Below are 19,649 nucleotides of genomic sequence, written 5' to 3'. Positions count from 1 at the left end.
CTAAGAATGGAATAAAGGAAGCAACAGTTAAGATTGTTAGTAAGGGCCTTGGGGAAATGAGATGAGCACTGGACTAGAAATCCTGGGACCTGGGTTGGAATCCCAGCTTACACCTCACTAGCTCTGTGATCCTGGGCAAGGCATCAACCTCTCTGTATCTGAGCTTCCTTTTCTGCCAAGTAAAAGGATTGGGTTGCATGATCTCTACAGTTCCTTCGGATTCTACACACTTATGTTCCAAGGACCTTGTCACCTCTAACATTTTATATCCAATTCATTTAGTTGTTAGGCTTATTGAACTCATCCCTAAGCTCCATCTGAGACACTTGGGGGATGCACAGACAATGCATTAACAACTGCATACTGTACAGAGTTTACAATCTTTACAATTGATGGACAATGTCTTGATTTTTTTTTCAAATATACTTAATCAACCAAAACTAATTCATTATTTGTTAATAAATGACAGAAGTGCTGACTAATATACTCACAGAGAACAGATGTTTGGAAATATCTAAGGTGCAGGAACAACCTACATCACATCACAGTTACTAAGTAACCCCGGGAAGGAAATAGAAGGTCAGATGGCAAATTGAGCAGGCTGTATACAGTAGTACCCAGCAGTTTGTTTACTGTCTAACAATATCGAGCCTAAAATCCAGTCAATCAAGCTTTTCTCCCTTTCCTTGCATTTAGAGAGAAACAGATACTGCTAAGGAGGGAAACAAGTATAACTATATTATCAGTATTTTTTTTTTGGCTTCACTCATCACAACTTGACTAAGGGATGACTAGTCGCCTGCATGCTTCATTGGTATCCATAAAATTCCAAGAAAATTTGATGAAGATCCTAGGAACACTAGGTGAGTTCCCCAGGGGTGAACTTATCAAAGGAAATGCACCAAAGTCAGGAAAGACTTGAAAGCAATATCCAGATCAGTGAGATCACAGATCCAGTGGAGTGTTGGAGTGTGCAGTACATTCATAATCCTATAAATTCAGGACAACAGTAAGAGATGGGTCATTTATACATACACATGCCCATATACATACCTACCTAATCATTTCAATTTTGTTTTGGTATTGCAGAATTATCTAGCACAAACTCAAATTTAAAAAAAAAGCTTTGCAATTTAGTCTGTTATGATTTCAAGAAAAACTCAAGTTTGTATTTTATAAGTACCACTTGACTAGAGGAAAAAATAAACAAACAATTCCAGTTTTATCCTCAGAAGCTCATGGACTAATGAATAAGCTTCTTGGTGCTACTATAAGTCAGATACTGTAACATACCTGCCTTGACATTAAAGCTGACATTTAGGCATAAGCATCTAAATTTGTCTCAATTTAAATAAAAGAGTGATCTTAAACTTTATTTAAAAATGTAAAAGCCATTCTTAGCTCATAGGCTGTTCAAAAACACATGACAGGCTGGATGCGGTCAGTAGGCTATGGTATCTGGACCCTTGCTCTAGAATATAAGATCCTGTATCCCAGGTATGTCAAAGTACATAGAATTCATCCTCTTCAATAACTACTTTCAATAAAGCTAAGCAAGGGAGCTAGTCAGATCACCAGCCTCAGAGGCCTCACTGATGCTGAGAAATATCCAACATAACTGCTTTTATCTTGGGAAAGAAACAGGTAAGAATGAAGTTCCATCTGTGTCATCTAATTATATCCATTCCTTCCTTCACACCATGCCTTCTTTCTCCTACTATGTACAATTGTCCCTGCTTTCCCTTTCTTACTATCTCTGCTGTAAAGGTCATTTCTGTTGACAATAATGATGGGGTAGGTGTGAACTTATTAGATATTTTGTTAATTTGATCATTTTCCACCAGATGCCTGAATTACAAAACCCCAGGGAAACTCTGGCACTGACTTCTATCTACTGAGATTATTGTTTACAATGATTTTAAGTAAAAAAGAGCAAAGACAAATAGTGACATTTGTCAAATATGATAATTGATATTGATAATACATTGATAATTGATAATACATTAATAATTGATATTGAAAATAACATTACTTTAATAAACCAGATAATAAAAGATAATAAAAAATAAGCTGTGTTCTCTGACCTAGATGTATTCCCCTACTCTCCAATTCCATCTTTCTTCCTAATTCCTTCAAATTGAGAGAGCTTCCATCTTTCTGGTCTCCCCTGGTCTACTGCAACAGTCATAACTGATATTTCCTCGAGTCTCACTTCTTTCTAAAATATCCTTGTTATTGCAAATTAATATTCCTAAAACACGTACAACCATAAAGAAGCATGGCATTAGTGGACAAAATGTCAGCCTCAGCAAGGAAAATCTGGAGTCAAGCACTACCTCTGACATATACTGGCTGTGTAATTCTGGGCAAGCATTTAATCTCCCAGTGCCCCAGGTAATTTTCTAAAACTCTGAATTGTAGAGAAGACACTAATCTGCACTGGTAGAAGGACTTTCGGACCTAGGATCTCCTTATGTCAATCACAGGCCAGATCATTTTTTTTTAATTTTTAAAAAAGATAGTTCTAAATAAGTCACCCTCTTCCACAAAAAGTTCCAGTGCCTCCTAATGGTCTCTAAAAAAAAAAACAAACACCAACCAAACAAAAACAATTCCTCTCTTTGGCATTTTAAGTCCTTTATAATTAAGTACTAGCCTCTCTTTTCAGGTTTATTTCATATTTTTTCTCCTTCACAAATTCAGCAATCCAGCCCAAATGGCCTATTTGATTTTCTCTGTATCCAGCAGTCATACCTCATCTATGTCTTTATACTGGCAGAATATAATAAATGGAATGAACTTTATCAGATCTCATAGAATCCCTAGTTTCCTTCAAAGCTCAGCTCAAGAAAACCTCCTGTCCATACTACTCCACTCCCAACTACTTTGAATTCTTCTCCCCCACCCCCACTAAATGGCTAGTGCTTTCACTTCAGAAATTATTTTACATATACTTCGAATTTAATTATCTGTTCTCATGTTATAGTCTCTCCAACATATAAGTCCCTTGATGGTAGAGGCTATTTTGATTTTTGTTTTTGTAGTCCCAGACCTGGTGTGGGGCATGAAGAAAGTGCATAGTTGGTGCTCAATAAATACTTAGTCAGTGAACCTGACAGATAAATGTCGTGTCAGAATCTATGACAATGATCCAGGATTGGCTCAAGGCTACTAGAAGGACATACTCTGGTCCTTGTTAATAAAAGGAATAGCATTCTTCACAGAGTATAAAAATCTTCATTCTATAGTTTCTGTGAATTGGTAACTTTTGATGTAGGAAAGAAAAATGGTTACAAATAAGAAGGGTGGCAGCACATAGGAGATGGATGAACTCCTCAATCTCAGAAAAGGATACTCAAAGAGGTCAGGAGGAGTGATGAAGTTGGGGGTTCAGAATATAATAGGAGGTGCTTTTCCTGAGCCTTTTCAACAAAGTAGACAACCTTGTTCATCAACGTGATAATGAGGAAAGGGCCATAATTTACCTTCTTGTGTTTTGAGATTTTGTTTTTTTTAAACAACACAGGTTAAAAGATTTGATATAAAACAGGCTCATACTGTGACAGCATCGTGTCAAATGAATACACTTGGAAAAAATTACTCTGATTTCAAAGCAGTGTGATGTGTTCTTTCTTAATAAAGAAAAACAGAGCATGCAATGCTTAGGAAAAAAAAAACCAGACCATGATACCTGTTCCTATATATATGCCACAAGGTAATAAACCTTTAAATGAAAGGTTAATAATAACAAATGCAAGTAGAAATAGTCATCCTTTCTGGGTTGTATGCCCTTATTCAAGTCACTTTCAAAATAGGTGCTTCTGCATCCTTCCCATAAAAGTGAAGGAGCCTCATTGATTCTTACATGATTCAAGCTCCAGAAACTATGATTAATGGTTGTCAGTCCAGGTGAAACTATTTGACCTTTCTGAGATTACTTGTCACAGTCTGCATTCAATATAATCCCAAAGCTCAATATATACTATACACATATCACACTGCAATAAACTCCAATAACACATCCATAAGACAAACTTATTGAGAAATCATCAGCTGGCATTTTGTGTCAAAAAAAAAGCCTAAAACACAAACCAAACAAGGTGTATATTGATATCATCGGCAGCAAATCAAATCTCACCCAAAGTAGTTAGCACCTTCAAAACAATGAGGTAGAACCAAGAGTCAAAAAGTTCAAACCAAGTTGAAATGAAGACTTCTCATTGTTCAATTAATAAACAGCATAATTTCAGAGACCCAATTATCTTCTGGGAGCTCCCTCCACTGTAAAAGTTTTCAGGCAATGTTACCTGAATATCTGTGGTTTCTCTAACAACTGACATTTAAATGACTGATTACTAAGTTAAGGGGACAATATGGATCTGAGCAAAATAATTTTATCCTTCAGAGATTACTCACCCCACTGCAAAGGAGCTAACTGGAGATGCTCCAGGACCAGTTGGTTGAGGATCCCCTCAACACTTGCCTCCCCATTTCGCTTCAAAGATGGGTAAATCAAGGTTAAGGAAAACTGAGGTTCTGAATAAGAAGTTGTCTACAAACATAAAAGGCAGACATTTTACATAATACATGATAAAAACATAAAGATGTCCAACTACACAGAAATTAAAAATAACCTCTAAAATGCCCATTGAGTCAGGGAAGAAATCCTCAAACTACAATGAAAATACAATCACACATTAAAACATTGAGGATAAAGTCAAAACTTCCGAGAAGAAGTGACACTTTTAAATATCAATAGAGAGAAATAAGAAATATAATCATTAATCTACACTTGATGTCTTTGTAAAAGGAAAAAAGCAATAGGGCTACAAATAGGGAGAGTAGGAAAAACAAAGTTAAAATAAGAGCAGCGATAAGGTACGTGAAAAAGCAACTGGACTAATAAACACAAACAAGTTGTTAGGGAAGATTCCTTTGAAGTATGGATTGGTCTAGGTGGCTGCTGATGTCCTTTCCAAAACTCAAATTCTGTGATTTTAGAAAATCAATAAAATAGCAATAAAATCAAAAACCAATGATAAATCTTTTCCCCCAAAAGACAGAAAAACACAAATTACCAGAATTAGAACTAAGAAAGAACAATGAATAACAAGGAAATGAAAAAATCAGGAAATTTTATACATAGCCCTAATCTGAATGATCTGATTTAATTAGTATGGGTGCACTCTCCATTGATGCACTCCACAACATCTCCATGTCATAAAGGGGCAGGGTGAAGAAACATTTACTATGTGTCCACTATGAGCCAAGCATTGTGCTAAGTACTTTACAAGTATTATCTCATTTTATCCTCACAACAACCCTGTAAAGTATGTGTTTTTATTATTTTCCATTTTATAGTTGTGGAGGCAGCTATGTGGGCCCTGGAATTAAAGGACCTCTATTCAAATCTGGCCTCAGATACTTACTGGCTGTATAATCTTGGGCAAGTCACTTCACCTTATTTGCCTCAGTTTTCTTATCTATAAAATGAGCTGGAGAAGGAAATGACAAACCAGTCTAGTATCTTTGCTAAGAAAACCCCCAAGAGGGATCACAAAGTCAGGTACAACTGAAAACAACTAAATCACTACCAAAGCTTAGGAAACTGAAGCAAGTGACTTGTCTGTGGTTACACAGCTAAATAAGTGTCTGGGGTCAAATATGAACTCAGATCTTTCTTACTTCGGCTTCTGGGAATACTTATCCCATTTTATACAAGTAGATTAGGTACCCAGATCTTTTTCAAATCAAGTAAACAACCATTAATAGAACACTTACTATGTGCTAGGCACTGTGATGAGTGCAAGAAATACAAATATAAGCAGAAAGACTGTTTTTGCCTTCAAGGACCTTACATTCTAGTAGGAGAAGGTAACATATGAAAAGGAGCTGAAAAGTAAGATGGTATCCCTGAGGGTACACATTGGAGAAAGTCCACAGTCAGCCAGAGAAGAATGAAGGTATGGCTGGCTTGGGAACCTGCCTTCAAATGGAAATTCTGGGAGAACCAATGAGTCAGAGAAAGGTGGCACAGGGATGGAGTGACCTTCTACAGTGAGAAGGCATGACATAGTAGAGGGAGTCCAAAGGGTCTGGAGCAGAGCCTGAAGAGGAATTGGCTATGTTTATCTTCCTTTCAGGGATTTAGATGTAACCCTAAAAGATTATGGAGTTTTCCATAATTCTGTTGGCTTGAGCTCCCATTAGAGCATGTCTTCTCAGAAAAAAAACCTGTTAGTGCCAGTTAATATTTCAATATTATCAATACCTTTGATTAATTAACAATTTAACCAGTTAGCACAATTTAGCTTTTATAAAGAGGTATTTCCTGAGAAGATACAATGAGAACACAAGCACACAAACCAGTAGCAAACTCTTCCCCTACTACCTCTGGCCCTGAAAAGGATGGGTTCAAATTTAAAACATTCACACCAAGTTCAATTCCCAAATGTGGCATCATTAGTAGTTGGAACTGGCTTTTTGCTGGCAAGACTTAGCATCTTGGTTTGCTTGGTCAGTTCATTGCTAGGCTAGATCTTTAGAGTTCACTCCTTGGGGCTATGCTCCTCACCAGGCTGAGTTCCTGGCAAACTTTCATGTATTTTCAACCTTTGGATGCTTCAGGAAGCCCTGTGCACAAGGAAAGAAGACACAAACAGCAGGAGTCCCATCCTAAACACAGGAGGCTCTTCTAAGGTGAGGGGTGGGGGGAGAAAGGGGCTGGGGACAAAGAGCATACCCTCCTCCCATCGGTCCTCCAGAGTACAATCATCCTGACATCTCAAGGAATAAATCTCACTACTACCTTTGTGACCTTGGCTAAGTCCTTCAGCCTAAATGACCCTCAGTCCTCTCAGCTATGAAATGACAAGACTAAGTCTAGATCTCTAAGGTTCCTTCCAGTTCTTGCTTCTTGTGTTCTATAATCTACAAAATCATTTTCCAACTTAAAAAAAACCCAACATCAACCATGCAGTTTAAAAACAGATAATCTACTTGAATATTAATAGCACTATCAACTATACTAAGGGCTCACATTTCCCTAGTGCTTTAAAGTTTGCAAATAACTTTTCTTATGATAACCCTGTGCCGTATGGAGTGAAGAGATCATCCTCATTTTATGGATGAGGAAAAAGAAGTTCAGAAAGCTTGTGTGACTCCTCCAGGGTCATATAGCCAGTAAGAGGCAGAATTAGGTTTGGAAACCTAAGTCAAGACAAGCATTCCTTTTATGATACTAAGGGGCCCCTGGATATGCTATATGCTCTTTTGCTAAGCACAGTTTAAGGCTATTACATTAATCACCGATGTCCATTTATAGCCTCTCCAACAATCAGGAGAAAGCTCTGATTTGATGGAAACAATGGAATAATTTACTTTTTTTCTAATAGTCTCTGAAGACAATGGGATCATCATCTCAGACTAAGCTGGTTTGATGCTGTAGCAATAATGTTAATGTAAAAGTAGATAGAAACCCTTTGGACTCTGTTACCTTCTTCAGAAACTTCTAGTCCACCCTATTTCCATTTTACTTACACAAAAATCGAGTCACAGAGAGGGAAAGGAATTTGCCCCAAATCACACAATTATATTTTTTGTTCCCATGGGAAGTTGGTGCACAAATATGACATTCCTATTTTAAGAGTCTGAGTTCTATCAGAAGCCTAGAATCTTAGAGAAGAAAGGACTCTTATAGATCACTGAGCACAAACTTATTTTAAAGATGAAAACACTAAAGTCTACAGAAGGCAAATAAAATTGCTCAAGACTACATACCAAGTCAGCGAAAAGTGTTGAGACTAGAATTCAGGTCTCTTGACTAATAACTAGATTACTGTCTTCCATTTCTTTTACATATGAAACAAAAACTGATTACTACCTAGTATATGGATCTTTAACAAGGAAATTTAAAGAGTTAAACTCTCTAAGAATTAAAGCTATCCTAAAGTGAAATGAACTACGGTAACAAAGGAACTAGTGGAGGTTTCATAGCACCGTAAGTTTTGTGGTGACATTGATTAGGAACATCAGTGAAGTCTTGCTAGGGTTGGATTTGTCCTTGAAAGTCCTTTCTATCCCTGGGAATCTGTGGTTGTGGTAAAGTGAGAACTACCTGAGAATTCCCCAAGAAGAAGGTCAGGTAAAGTAAGGCAAGACTACAAGAGCCAGGCCATCTTGTGTATGAAGAAAAGCTGAGTGCTAACTTGGTCAAATATTAGGTTTTAAGAAAGGGGAAAATACACAGATACATTCAGGGTCTCAACATGAAGGGTAGTGGGAAGAAAAAAAGCCCTGGATTTAGAGTCAAGAAACTTGGGGTCAAGACCTAGATCTGATGTTTCCTAATGGCATAACTAAGAAAAAAGTAATTTAAGCCCTCTAAATCTTAGCACTTTATAAACCTATAAGACAGAAATATGAGCTTATTAATAGGTTCCCTCCCCTACTTTTTTGAATGCCCAGGTGCTTAATCTCATTATAACTTCAATCCCCTGCTCTCATGTTACCTGTTCCAAGAAATTTCCATTAACCCATCAGATCTCCTCAAATCCTGGATTCCTCTCATGTACTTCTTGCATTCTATTTTGTATCACCCTTATTTCCTTAAACTCTGTGAGGGCAACATGGAATCTTTTCGCTCTGTCTCTCAGCCTTTTGTAACACCAACTCCATGTACTTTAAAGCCCCGAGGCCCTCCTTCCTTTATAAAAGATGACACTAAAAGGTGAAATAATCACACTGATTGTATTGACTATGTCATCTGACAGTTTTCCATTATGGAACCCCTCCTTAAATTTTAACGTTAAAATATCCATGGTTTATCTTTTGACCCAGCAATATTGCTTCTAGAGCTGTATCCTAAAGAGATCATAAAAATGGGGAATGATCCCACATGTACAAAAATATTTATAGCAGCCCTTTTTGTGGTGGTCAAGAACTGGAAAAAGAGGAAATGTCCATCAATTGGGGAATGGCTGAATAAGTTGTGGTATATGAATGTAATGGAATATTATTGTGCTATAGGAAATGACAAACAGGTAGACTTCAGAAAAACCTGGAAAGACTTACATGAACTGATGCTGAGTGAAATGAGCACAACCAGGAGAACATTATACACTGTAACAGCCACAGGGGGCAAGGACTGTTTCTGATAGACTCAGCCCTTCACAGCAATGCAGGGACCTAAAACATTCCCAAAGAACTCAATGCAAAATGCTATCCATATCCAGAGAAAGAACTATGGAATCAGAATGCAGAATGATTTTCTCTTATGTTTTGTTTTGGTTTTTCTCATGGCTTCTCCCATTCGTTTTAATTCTTCTATGCAACATGACTAATGTGAAAATGTGTTTAATAAGAATGTATGTGCAGAACCCATATGAGATTGCATGCCATCTCGGGGAGGGAAGGGGGAAGGAGGGGGAAAAATTTTAAAACTTATGGAAGTGATTGTTGAAAACTAAAAACAAATTAATTAATAAAAAAAGAAAAAAAGATCTATGGTTTAATTGATGTGGGTCTTCCTTCCACACAGCTTATGAGTTGTTTCTGCCAAAAATATTACCTGATAGCTCTTGGCATCCACAGAGTCTAGCATAGTCCTTTATAGGCTGCAGGAATTTAACAAATATTTGTGGAATTCAATTGAACTGAACCTCTTAAGTCATGGAGGGGTTGTATCTTTGTCAATGGATGCAAGTGCCTTGATGAAGGATAACATCAATAATCATCAATAATCAATACATCAATAATACCACAAATTTATAGGTAGCTTATTATTAATATCAATAACAATATGATTAATATTAATAAATCATTAATGAATACCTACTTTTTTGCACTTTTACTAAGAAACAGAGGCAAATTGACCACTCCCCTTAGCTATGTGACCTTTGGTACTTCTTAACTTGAAAGTATGTTGTGAGAACTAAAAAAGATGTGGATAAAGAACAATATTAATGTAAGCTATCAATATTAATCTTTACAATATTCAAAGCTATTATGAGAAGAGAAATGGAGATCCATCTGTAGACTTCATGTCTCCTTGTCTCTCTGTGCCTCTGTTCCCATAGTTATTAATATATTTAGCTGAGATTAATGGTATGTTCTATGACCATCAAAAAGTTTGATTATGGAATTAATAGAACCAAATCAGGATGCTGACCTCTGAAGCAGGGTCCTCTATCGAACTAGGAAAACAAACCATAGCAATTCAGTGTATTCTTTAGCTAGAGATGTGGTTCAATAATAATAATTGCTTCCAGAATGCCATATTATCCTCAGGGTTGTGGTCTTGAAAAGGTAGCATTGAAGAGCATTATACTAGGAATCAATGAGTACTAGTTCTATCTCTCATATTTTTTGTATAATTTTAGTTCATTTAAATTTTTTTCTTTTTTAAAGTTTAATTTATATTTACTTAAGTGATATATTACAAATTAATTTAATTAAATTCCCAATTAGCTTTCCCTCAAAATTAAGAAAAAAATCTTAAAAAAATAATGTAAATTTTTCTTCAAATCTTTGGAGCAGAATTTATTAATTAATCTAAGGTTGGTTTTGTGTTGAAAGAAAAACCTGTCATATAATAGCAAGGTAGCTATTTAACACCAGTCTCAGTAGTTAGGAAGGGATTCAACTCAAAGAGGCATAACTAGTGTCCTCTTACCAACTTCTGCAGGTTTCAGGCTGTAAATTTCAAACTTTTGTTATGAGGGGCCAAGATATGGGCCCTTTCATCTAAAAACCACTCATTTAGATTCAGGTAAGTTAAAAAACAAACAAACAAGGAATTTATCAAATGAACAAATTAGATTAAGTAGTTGGAAATGGTAAGATTTTAAGCCTGAATTTACACACATATATAACTGGTAATTATTGACAAGAATTCAATTCAAATCACCTCACAAAATATTTATCAGGTAAATGTTAGGTGTAGAGCACTTTGTCAAATATTAAGTGAGATACAAGTATAAATAATATAAAGTCTGTTCTGGACTCAATTTACCTGAATATATCTAACATTTTGTGGTAGTGAACAGAAAATTCTACAATATCAGAAGAATAAATATCTGGAGGTAACTCATTGTATGGTACATAGCAGTAATACTATAAACTATTACAGATGATTTTATGGAGAATTTTTACTATCAGGGACTATCAGAAAGACTATCAAGGACATATAACACTAGAAGAGTTAGGCAGGTCATGTATTGGGTAGAAGGATAGAGCACTGGACTTGGAATCAGAAAGATTCATCCTCAAGAGTTCAAATCTGGCCTTGGACACTTACTAGCTATGTGACCCGAGGCATCACTTAAACCCTGTTTACCTCAGTTTCCTCATCTCTCAAATGAGCTGAACAAGGAAACAGCAAGCCACTCCAGTATATTTGCCAAGAAAACCACAAATGGGATCATGAAGAGTCAGACACAATTAAAATGACTGAACAACAAAAATGTCATGTATTGATGCTGACAAATAACAGATGGAAAGCTAGAATGTTAAACTAGAATCAATGACATATTAAAACAACTAGATGAAGACCTGTGATGTGATTGATAGATATTCAAAGGAAAGACAGAGAAATAAATTTCAAAGGATGAGAGGGAATGGATAGGCAATGATTTTCATTTGGAGAGGGTATGTTTGCAAAAATGAAATTATAAAGCAATTAAAAATGTACTGGAAAGGAAGGTCTGTATAACCTGGATAACTGAGAGCATCTGTAGTTTGGATTTCAATCATGTGGCCATAGATCAATTCAACAATTCAATCTGGCCCTTAGTTTATCTTAAAAATGAAAGGGTTGGGGTAAATGTTCCCTGAGGTCATTTTCTGCTCTAACATTCTTTGAAGGTCATGGACAGTAGATGAATGACTAAGGCAGAGCTCAGTACTCAGCCTTCTTCTCTTCAACAGTTTTTATCAATGACTTGGATGAAAACACAGATGGCATGTCTTTCAATTTGTAGATGACATGAAGCTGAGAGGAATAGCTTATATGCTGGATGACAGAAACAGGATCCAAATATGACTGGGATGAAGAACAAATCTAATAATAAGGAATTAAAAAAGATAAAGCACATCAGTTAAAAAAAACCCCAAATGTTCTGGTAGAAGGCGGACATGGCTAAACATGTGGACTAAAAGTTTCATATAATAACAAAAATTAACTGTGATGTGATAGTCATATAAGCTCATGCAATATTAGATTATATGAATATAAGCGTATTATTCAAACAGAGGGAGATAAGGATTCATTGTCCTTCGCTATGGTCTGAGTAAATATGGAATGCTGTATAGAGATCTAAGTATTGTGTTTTGGGAAGAATATTGAAAAATGTCCAACGGAGGATGGATGGCTAGGATAGTAAAAGGACTAGAAAACATGTCATATAAAGATTAGTTGAAGCAACTAGGGATGTTTTACCCACAAAAGAGATGACTTTAGGACAATGTGATCACTTCCTTTTAATGTGTGAGAAGCCATCACAGGGAAGACAGATTAGACTTCTCCTGGTTAAGCTCAGATGGCAGAATTAGACCTAACAGGTACAATTACAGGGAAATAAAATTCAGCTCAATTTAAGGAAGACCTCACAACTAGAACTGCCCAATTATAGGCCACCTTGGCTCAAAAGACTGCGAATTTCTTTTCATTAAAAGTTTTTAAGAAGAGGTCAGATGACCACAGATGGGAAATGTCATATGGAGAATTAATATTTCAAATATAGGATGGACAGGAGAACTAGATGCTCTTTAAGACAGGCAGGAAGGTTGCACTGTGGATAGTGCCTTTAACCTGGAATCAGCAAGACATGAATTCAAATCCAACCTCAGGCATTTGTTGTGTGACCCTGGGTAATTCACTTAATTTGCTGAATTTTCACATCTGCAAAATGGGAATAATAGGAACATCTACCTACCTTCCAAGGTAGTTGTGAAGATCAAATGAGATGATATCTGAAAAGCACTTTGCAAACCTTAAGGCATATAAATGTCAGCTCTTTTAGCATAATGATTATGATACATTTCCAGGCTAAAGTCTATGATTTTATAGCGCCCCAGTGCTCAAGATACTTATCATATACAGAGAAGGACAAATCGTTAGAACAGCAACCAGAACGGAACAGAACAGTAACAGCAGTCAGCGTTTATACTGTGCTTTAAAGTTTACAAAGAGCTTTTCATATTACGTCATTGAAGCCTGACAACCATGAAAGGCTACTGGTTAGTGCTTATTGGGGATGGCATTAGAGAAGGCTTGAAGGAAAGCCTGGCATCTAAACTGGGACTCAAAATTTGGAAGGGAATTCCAGCAGCTGGAAATGAGGATGGGGTGAGGTGGAGAGGAGCCCATTCTAGATAGACGTGGAATGATGTGAGCAAAGGTAATGAGATATGAGAGTACAAGGTGACGATGGGGAATGGAAAGTATGCACTGTAGAATAGGTGAAATAGAACAAGCAGAAGAAGGGCAAGCAATGGGAGGTTACTATGTCTATTCTGGTATGATTCTATCTATGGTTGCTGTGTGGAAAGTGCTTTTTAAACTTTTATGTTGTACATAAATCAGAGCTACCATTACCAATAGAGTAGAAGGTAATATGTATATTATTATGTGTGTAATTACATAGTATATGAAAACAGTACTGTTAAAATTATATAGACATTTGGGATGCCATTCTCCTCCATTGTATTTATGACTAGCTTTCACTCTTTGGGTACTCACTGTACAGCAGAAATGAAATTATTAGTGGCAAACTCAAAGGTGAGATAGATATAGTTGATATTATTTGTTACAAATATTAGGAACTAAAAAAAAAGAAAGCTAAGAAGCAAGACCAAATGGAGCCCAAAATAGCAAGCTTGAAAACTGCGTGTCTGCAGACACACCAGGCTCTCAGTCTTCCCATCCCATTCCTCCTCCACACATCCCAGGAGCTGAGAGTCAAAGTGACAAAGAGCAGCCAAGTCCTGACTTTCCCCTGATGAACTGAGGCTACAGGGGTCTGACTGAACAGTCTGTCATCTCTAGATCTATAGTCTAAACTCAAATTTAACCTTAGACCTTTACTACTTGTCTGACCTCATACAAGTCATTTAACCCCTACTGATCTCAGTTTCCTCAACTGTAAAAATGGATATCATAATAACACTTACTTCCCAAGGATGTTGTGAGGATCAAGTGAGATAATATTTGTAAAGCGCTTAGTACAGTGTCTGGCACACAGTGGTGCTTAATAAATGTTCATTTCTGTCACTACATCTACCAAGAGAACAGAATATTTAAAAGAAAGAGATAAAAGCTTTTATTTATCTACCTTAAAAAAGAAGAAAGGAAAGCAGAGGAAAAAGACAAACATAGTCACCTTGTTTCTGCTGTGATAAAAATAGACACACTGGTCATTGTTCCCAATTAGCAAAAGGTGTCTTTGGAATGTGTCAAAACACCCACATTTTACTGATTTACTTGGTAACAGCGCATGATATCCACAAACACAGAGTCTTTGGGATTCAGGCTACCTCTAGTGGTGCATATCTGATTCCAGATGGCACCATCATTGCTGAGCTTATGAAGAAATCTAATAGTTTGCCAAAAGACTTTAAAAATGCAGTTGCCATGGGCTTAATTCACCAAGAAGCTTGAAGAAACCCTAGAGAAGCATGCATTTAAAAAGATAGGCAGTATAGAATAGTTAAATACACCATGGGATCATGAGAATGGATTGCTGCTCATGATTAGCCTTTAAAGTGCTATTTAACTTTGGGCAAGTATTTAAGCCTCTTTGAATCTCAAATTTTCTCATATGGAAAATGAGAGATGGGGCTAACTCTTGAAGGTCCCTTGTAGCTCTGATGTTCTGTGTCCTAAGATCCCCAGTAGTGTAAGAATTCTACATTCTCATATTTCTTATGCTAAAGTCACTAGTAGTTATTCTATTATTTATTTGATATAAACCAAATAGATGTATATACCAAAAAGCCTCCGTATAACCATCTTCTCACCTGTAGACCTTCTTGTCAGAATATGTTCATGTATGCAAGATAGGGGAATTAGGTGATCAGAATATGTGAAAGTTACTAGTAGTTTACATGACACTCCTAGCAAACATCAACTCAAAATCATATAATAGATTTATAAAGGCCACTCAGAATCATTTAATTCAAGCCTGTTGCTTGGCAAATAAGGAAGGTAGACATGGTAGTGTGTTCCTATAATCCTTGTTGCTGCAGGAACTGAAGCTGAAGATGGTGGATCACTTGAGTTCAGGAGTTATGAGTTATGACAGGGCTAATGCTGAGTGAGTGGACACCAAATCCAGTCTCAATGTGGTAAGCCTCTGAAAGCAGGAAGGACAGGAAGCATCAGGAGACCTAAGGAGAGGCAAACCAGCCCAGATAAGAAAAAATAAACGAGCTTTAATGCCACACCAATAAATACTAGGTTCCAGTCCATGAGTGGCCACTGTACTTCCAGCGTGGAGGAGCTAGAGAAACCCAGTGTCAAAATAAAACAAAACAAAAAAGATAGATGAGGAAAAAGATGTCCAGGAAGGTAAAGTGATTTGCCCAAAATCATACAGCTATCAAGTGATAAATATGGACAAAAATCCAGATCTTCTGTCAATCTGGGTGGTTTTCAACTATTCTACTCTTCTACATTCATTATTTTGCAATTAAAATACTCCATAATATTTTAACTTTGCTCCATCACCCACAAATATGTAGCACTTGATGGGTATATAATAGAATTTGGTCACTGTGCACAATTACTAGTCATTCTTCCAGTCATTCATTGCGTTCACTACTCCGTTCAACATATTCCTATTATCCAATGATTACTGATAAGTAATCTATGCAAGACCCTATGTTGGACTTTGTGAGGAATGAAAAGACACGAGACCCAAATTTAAAGAAGAAAAGTAATACATGCAAACTGAAATCCTAATATAAGGGAAAATATGGTAAATACAATATGAATGGGTCATAGAAAATTCTAAGGGAATTAAGAAGTGAGAAAACACTGTGGAAGAGGAGAGATCTACTAGGGCAAGTGAAGACAGAGAAGGAAAGGAAGGTTCCATTTAAACTGGACCTTTGAGTTGTTAAAGCAAAGCTTAAGCTGACAGCAAAGGCCAGCAAATCATATATAGATAACAATAGATATAATCGAGCTTGGCTAAGATACAGGGTTTCAGTGAGAGAGCAGTGAGAGATAATGGTAAAGGAGCTAAGTTTCTTGGCTCTGCCCTCCCTGGGACACTGCAGCTCAATTTTCATCTTTCCCTCTACATTGGCACCACTGCTGCTGCTTCTCCACTTTCCAACTAAGCAACAAAGACTATGCTTGGGAGAACTAGGTTATTCAGCTCTGCCCTCTCTGGGACACTGCAGCTTCCACTCAGGTCATCTTTCCAGCTGTTTCCTCTGCCCACTCTTCCTATTTCTACCTTATGTTCTGAGTAAAGCAATCAAAATAATATTAATATTGCTTCTTTTAGAAGCACATCAGGTATCTGTCCTATTATTACATTTATCATTTTTGTAATTTCATAGAATTTAACTCCTTTCTCTTTTCATCATACTAACCTCTATGCAGCTTCTTCTTTTAGAGTGTAAGCTACTGGAGGCCAAAGTTTGTCTGGCCCTGGATCTGTACTGCTAGTACTTGGCACATAATAAGGCTTAATAAATTATTTTCATTCATTCATTCAGAAAATGAATGCTAGGTCAAGCAGTTTGGATTTTATTCTACACACACACACACACACACACACACACACACGCATGCACACATCAACAGACACACACACACACTCACTGTTGGAATACATCTCAGGCTAATTATTAGGATGTAGCATCATAATACTACTCTATCCATCCTATCTTTATTTTTCCTTCTCCTTTCAGTAAGGCATTCCTTTCTAGTCATATTCCAGAAATGGTTTTCATGCCACCACGTCTCAATATTTATAAGGTCAAATTTGCCTCCTAGTTTTAAGTCCTCTAGTTCACCTTGTGAGACACTGAATTGGATGCTGGAATGGATGTTGGAATGTTGTAGAGTGTGAGAGACAGCGTAAGTTAAGTTTCCACAATAAGTTATTGTAAATTGATGAAGTCACTGAGAATAAGTTAGATAATAAGAAGGCCAGCAGACGGACTCAACCAATCAAAAGACAGACAATGACCTTCAGAAAATTAAGTTTTTGATAAAGGAACCATATCTACAGCTCACTGGAAGTAGCCAAGAAAAATGACCTAGAGAAGGCTTTTTGTCACTGCGCTTGCTTAATGAACTTCATGCATATAAGCAGACACATTCCACATAAAATTATCCCTCCATTTTCTGATCATGGGTCCTATGTTAGAACATGTTTGGGAGGGGGAATCATACTAAGGGGGGCTACGTAATGGGCATGTAGAAAGGAAGGTGACCTAATGGAGGATGGATCAGTCTATCTCCTTGTGGGAGGATCTGTCTTGAACAGTATATAGCTCATCTCGCTTCTGTATTCAGTGCTCCCTCCTCCTGAAAAGAAGGTGGGGGCCCACTTTGGTCAAAGTGATCAATTCCTCTGAACTCTGCTGCAATAAATTTTACTTGAAACCTTATTATTGTCAAGAGCATCTCTAACACAGAAGAAGGATCTATAGGCTGTGATAATTGTATGGATATGAGATGTGACAGAGGGCAGAGTCAAAACTTCAGTAAGCATATATCAAATGCCTGTTATATATCTGGAGCTGTTCTAGGCACTGGAGATATAGATACTAAAAAATAAAGTTATCTCTGACTTCAAGAAGACTCTGTTCTATTGGGCATAGGAGGGATGAGTAGATGGTGGTATCACATAGAAAGTCATCAAGTATTTCTTAATCACGTGCTATGTTCCAGGCACTTTGTTAAGCAAAGATACAAACAAAGGCAGGATTATCAATAACAACTTTTTTCATGCCTTGCAATTCTGTGAATGTTGGGTAGAAAATAGTGTTGGCAAGTGCCTGTATTCCCCATGGAGAGCTTGAAAGCTAGGGGTAGACTTAGGCTGGATTGCAGGAAGCAGCCTCAGAGAAGCAAAACCTCTGGTGGCACAGTGGATAGAGTCACAAAAGCCAGAGTTCAAATCTAGCCTCAGATATTTACTAGCTGTGTTGCCCTATACAAGTTACTTAACGTTGACATGTCTCAATTTCCTCACCTGTAAAATGGAGATGATAACAGCACCTCCCTCAAAGGTGATAATATTTGAATTCCCAGCACAAAGCAGATATTATATAAATGTTACTTATTTCTGTTCTTTTCTTGGCTCTATTAACAGTTTCATTAGTCCTTATTTCCTGAAGGACTTCCTATAAGGCCATTTGAATATGAGGACATTCAGAGGAAAAAGGCAATGTGTGAATAACAGTTGCATGGTGTGGTGTAAAGAATCTCAGTTTTTCCATCTGTAAAATGGTAATACTTTGACTATCTACCTCCCTCAGCTGCTGTGATGAAAGCATTCATAATCATTAAAGCATTATGTAAAAGGAAATTAGGCTTTAAACTGGATACCTTCCTTTTTTCCTACATCCAATAACATCTTCTGAGTCACTTGAGCAGTTAGCATATGACAAAGGCAAGGCTTCTAGGGAGTAAATGAGTATTTTGCATACAGTGCATAGCTTCTGAAACTAACAAACTTTATACAAGCTACAGAACTTTATTTACATAAACTGACATCCAAGCATAGATCCTCATCACCTCACATCTGGACAACAGCTTGCTGATTTGGTCTCCCTGCCTTAGGTCTTTGTTCACTACAATCCATCCTTCACTCAGCTTCCAAACTAATCACCCTAAAATGCAAATCTTACCTCTCAGTAAATTCCAGTGGCTCCCTACCACCTCCAGGATCAAATATAAAATCCTTTGTTTGGCATTCAAGGCCCTACATAATCTGGCCTCCCTCCCAACTTACTAGTCTCTTTATACTTACCCCCATGTACTCTTCAGGCTACTAACATTGGCTTTCTTGCCATACTTCAAACAATAGACTCCAACTCCTGACTCCAGGAATTTTCAATGCCTGTCCCTAATAACTGAGATTCTCGTACTACTCCTCTTTTGTCTCCTGGCTTCCCTGGCTTCCATCAAATTCCAGTTAAAACCTTGCCTTCTATAGATACCCTTTCCTGATCTCCCTTCCCTCTACTGATGATCTTCAAAATATACTATATAGAGTTCATTTGTGCAAAGTAGTCTGAATGTTGCCTCCTCATTAGGCTCTGAGTTCCTTGAGGGCAAGGATTGTCTTCTACCCCTCTTTATATCCCCAGCATTTAGCACAGTGCCTGTCATATAGGCGGTGTTTAATATATATTAACTAAATATACAGATGGAAGAGATCTTGGAGTTCATCTTCTACAACCTCTTGATTTTATAGAGGGATAAACCCAGAAGGAAACAATGTCTGAGGTTTGTTAATGGCTAGAATTACTAGAAGTGCCAGGAATAGAATCTAGACCTCCTGACTCCCAATGCTACTTTCTGCACTGCCAATCCTCATGTGATCCTCACCATATCACCGAAGATACCCAGGACAAGGATTACTATGCCCTGTTTACAGACAAGGAAATGAGAGCTCAGAGGAAAA

At 37.2% G+C, this 19,649-nt stretch overlaps 1 protein-coding gene across 4 annotated transcripts in view; it reads right to left on the bottom strand.

Moving 5' to 3' along the window:
- The window catches only part of TRAPPC9 (trafficking protein particle complex subunit 9), a 1,025,445-nt gene that overhangs the window by 286,178 nt on the left and 719,618 nt on the right, over nucleotides 1-19,649 (bottom strand). For all 4 annotated transcript variants that reach the window (XM_072602984.1, XM_072602987.1, XM_072602985.1 and 1 more), the window contains one exon: nucleotides 4,417-4,508. In XM_072602984.1, the coding sequence (XP_072459085.1) occupies nucleotides 4,417-4,508 (92 nt within the window). The remainder of the gene's footprint in view (nucleotides 1-4,416; nucleotides 4,509-19,649) is intronic.

The sequence above is a fragment of the Notamacropus eugenii genome, chromosome 4 (genome assembly GCF_028372415.1).
Source record: "Notamacropus eugenii isolate mMacEug1 chromosome 4, mMacEug1.pri_v2, whole genome shotgun sequence".
NCBI classification, from domain to species: domain Eukaryota; kingdom Metazoa; phylum Chordata; class Mammalia; order Diprotodontia; family Macropodidae; genus Notamacropus; species Notamacropus eugenii.
This window is presented reverse-complemented; position numbering and strand designations above follow the sequence as displayed.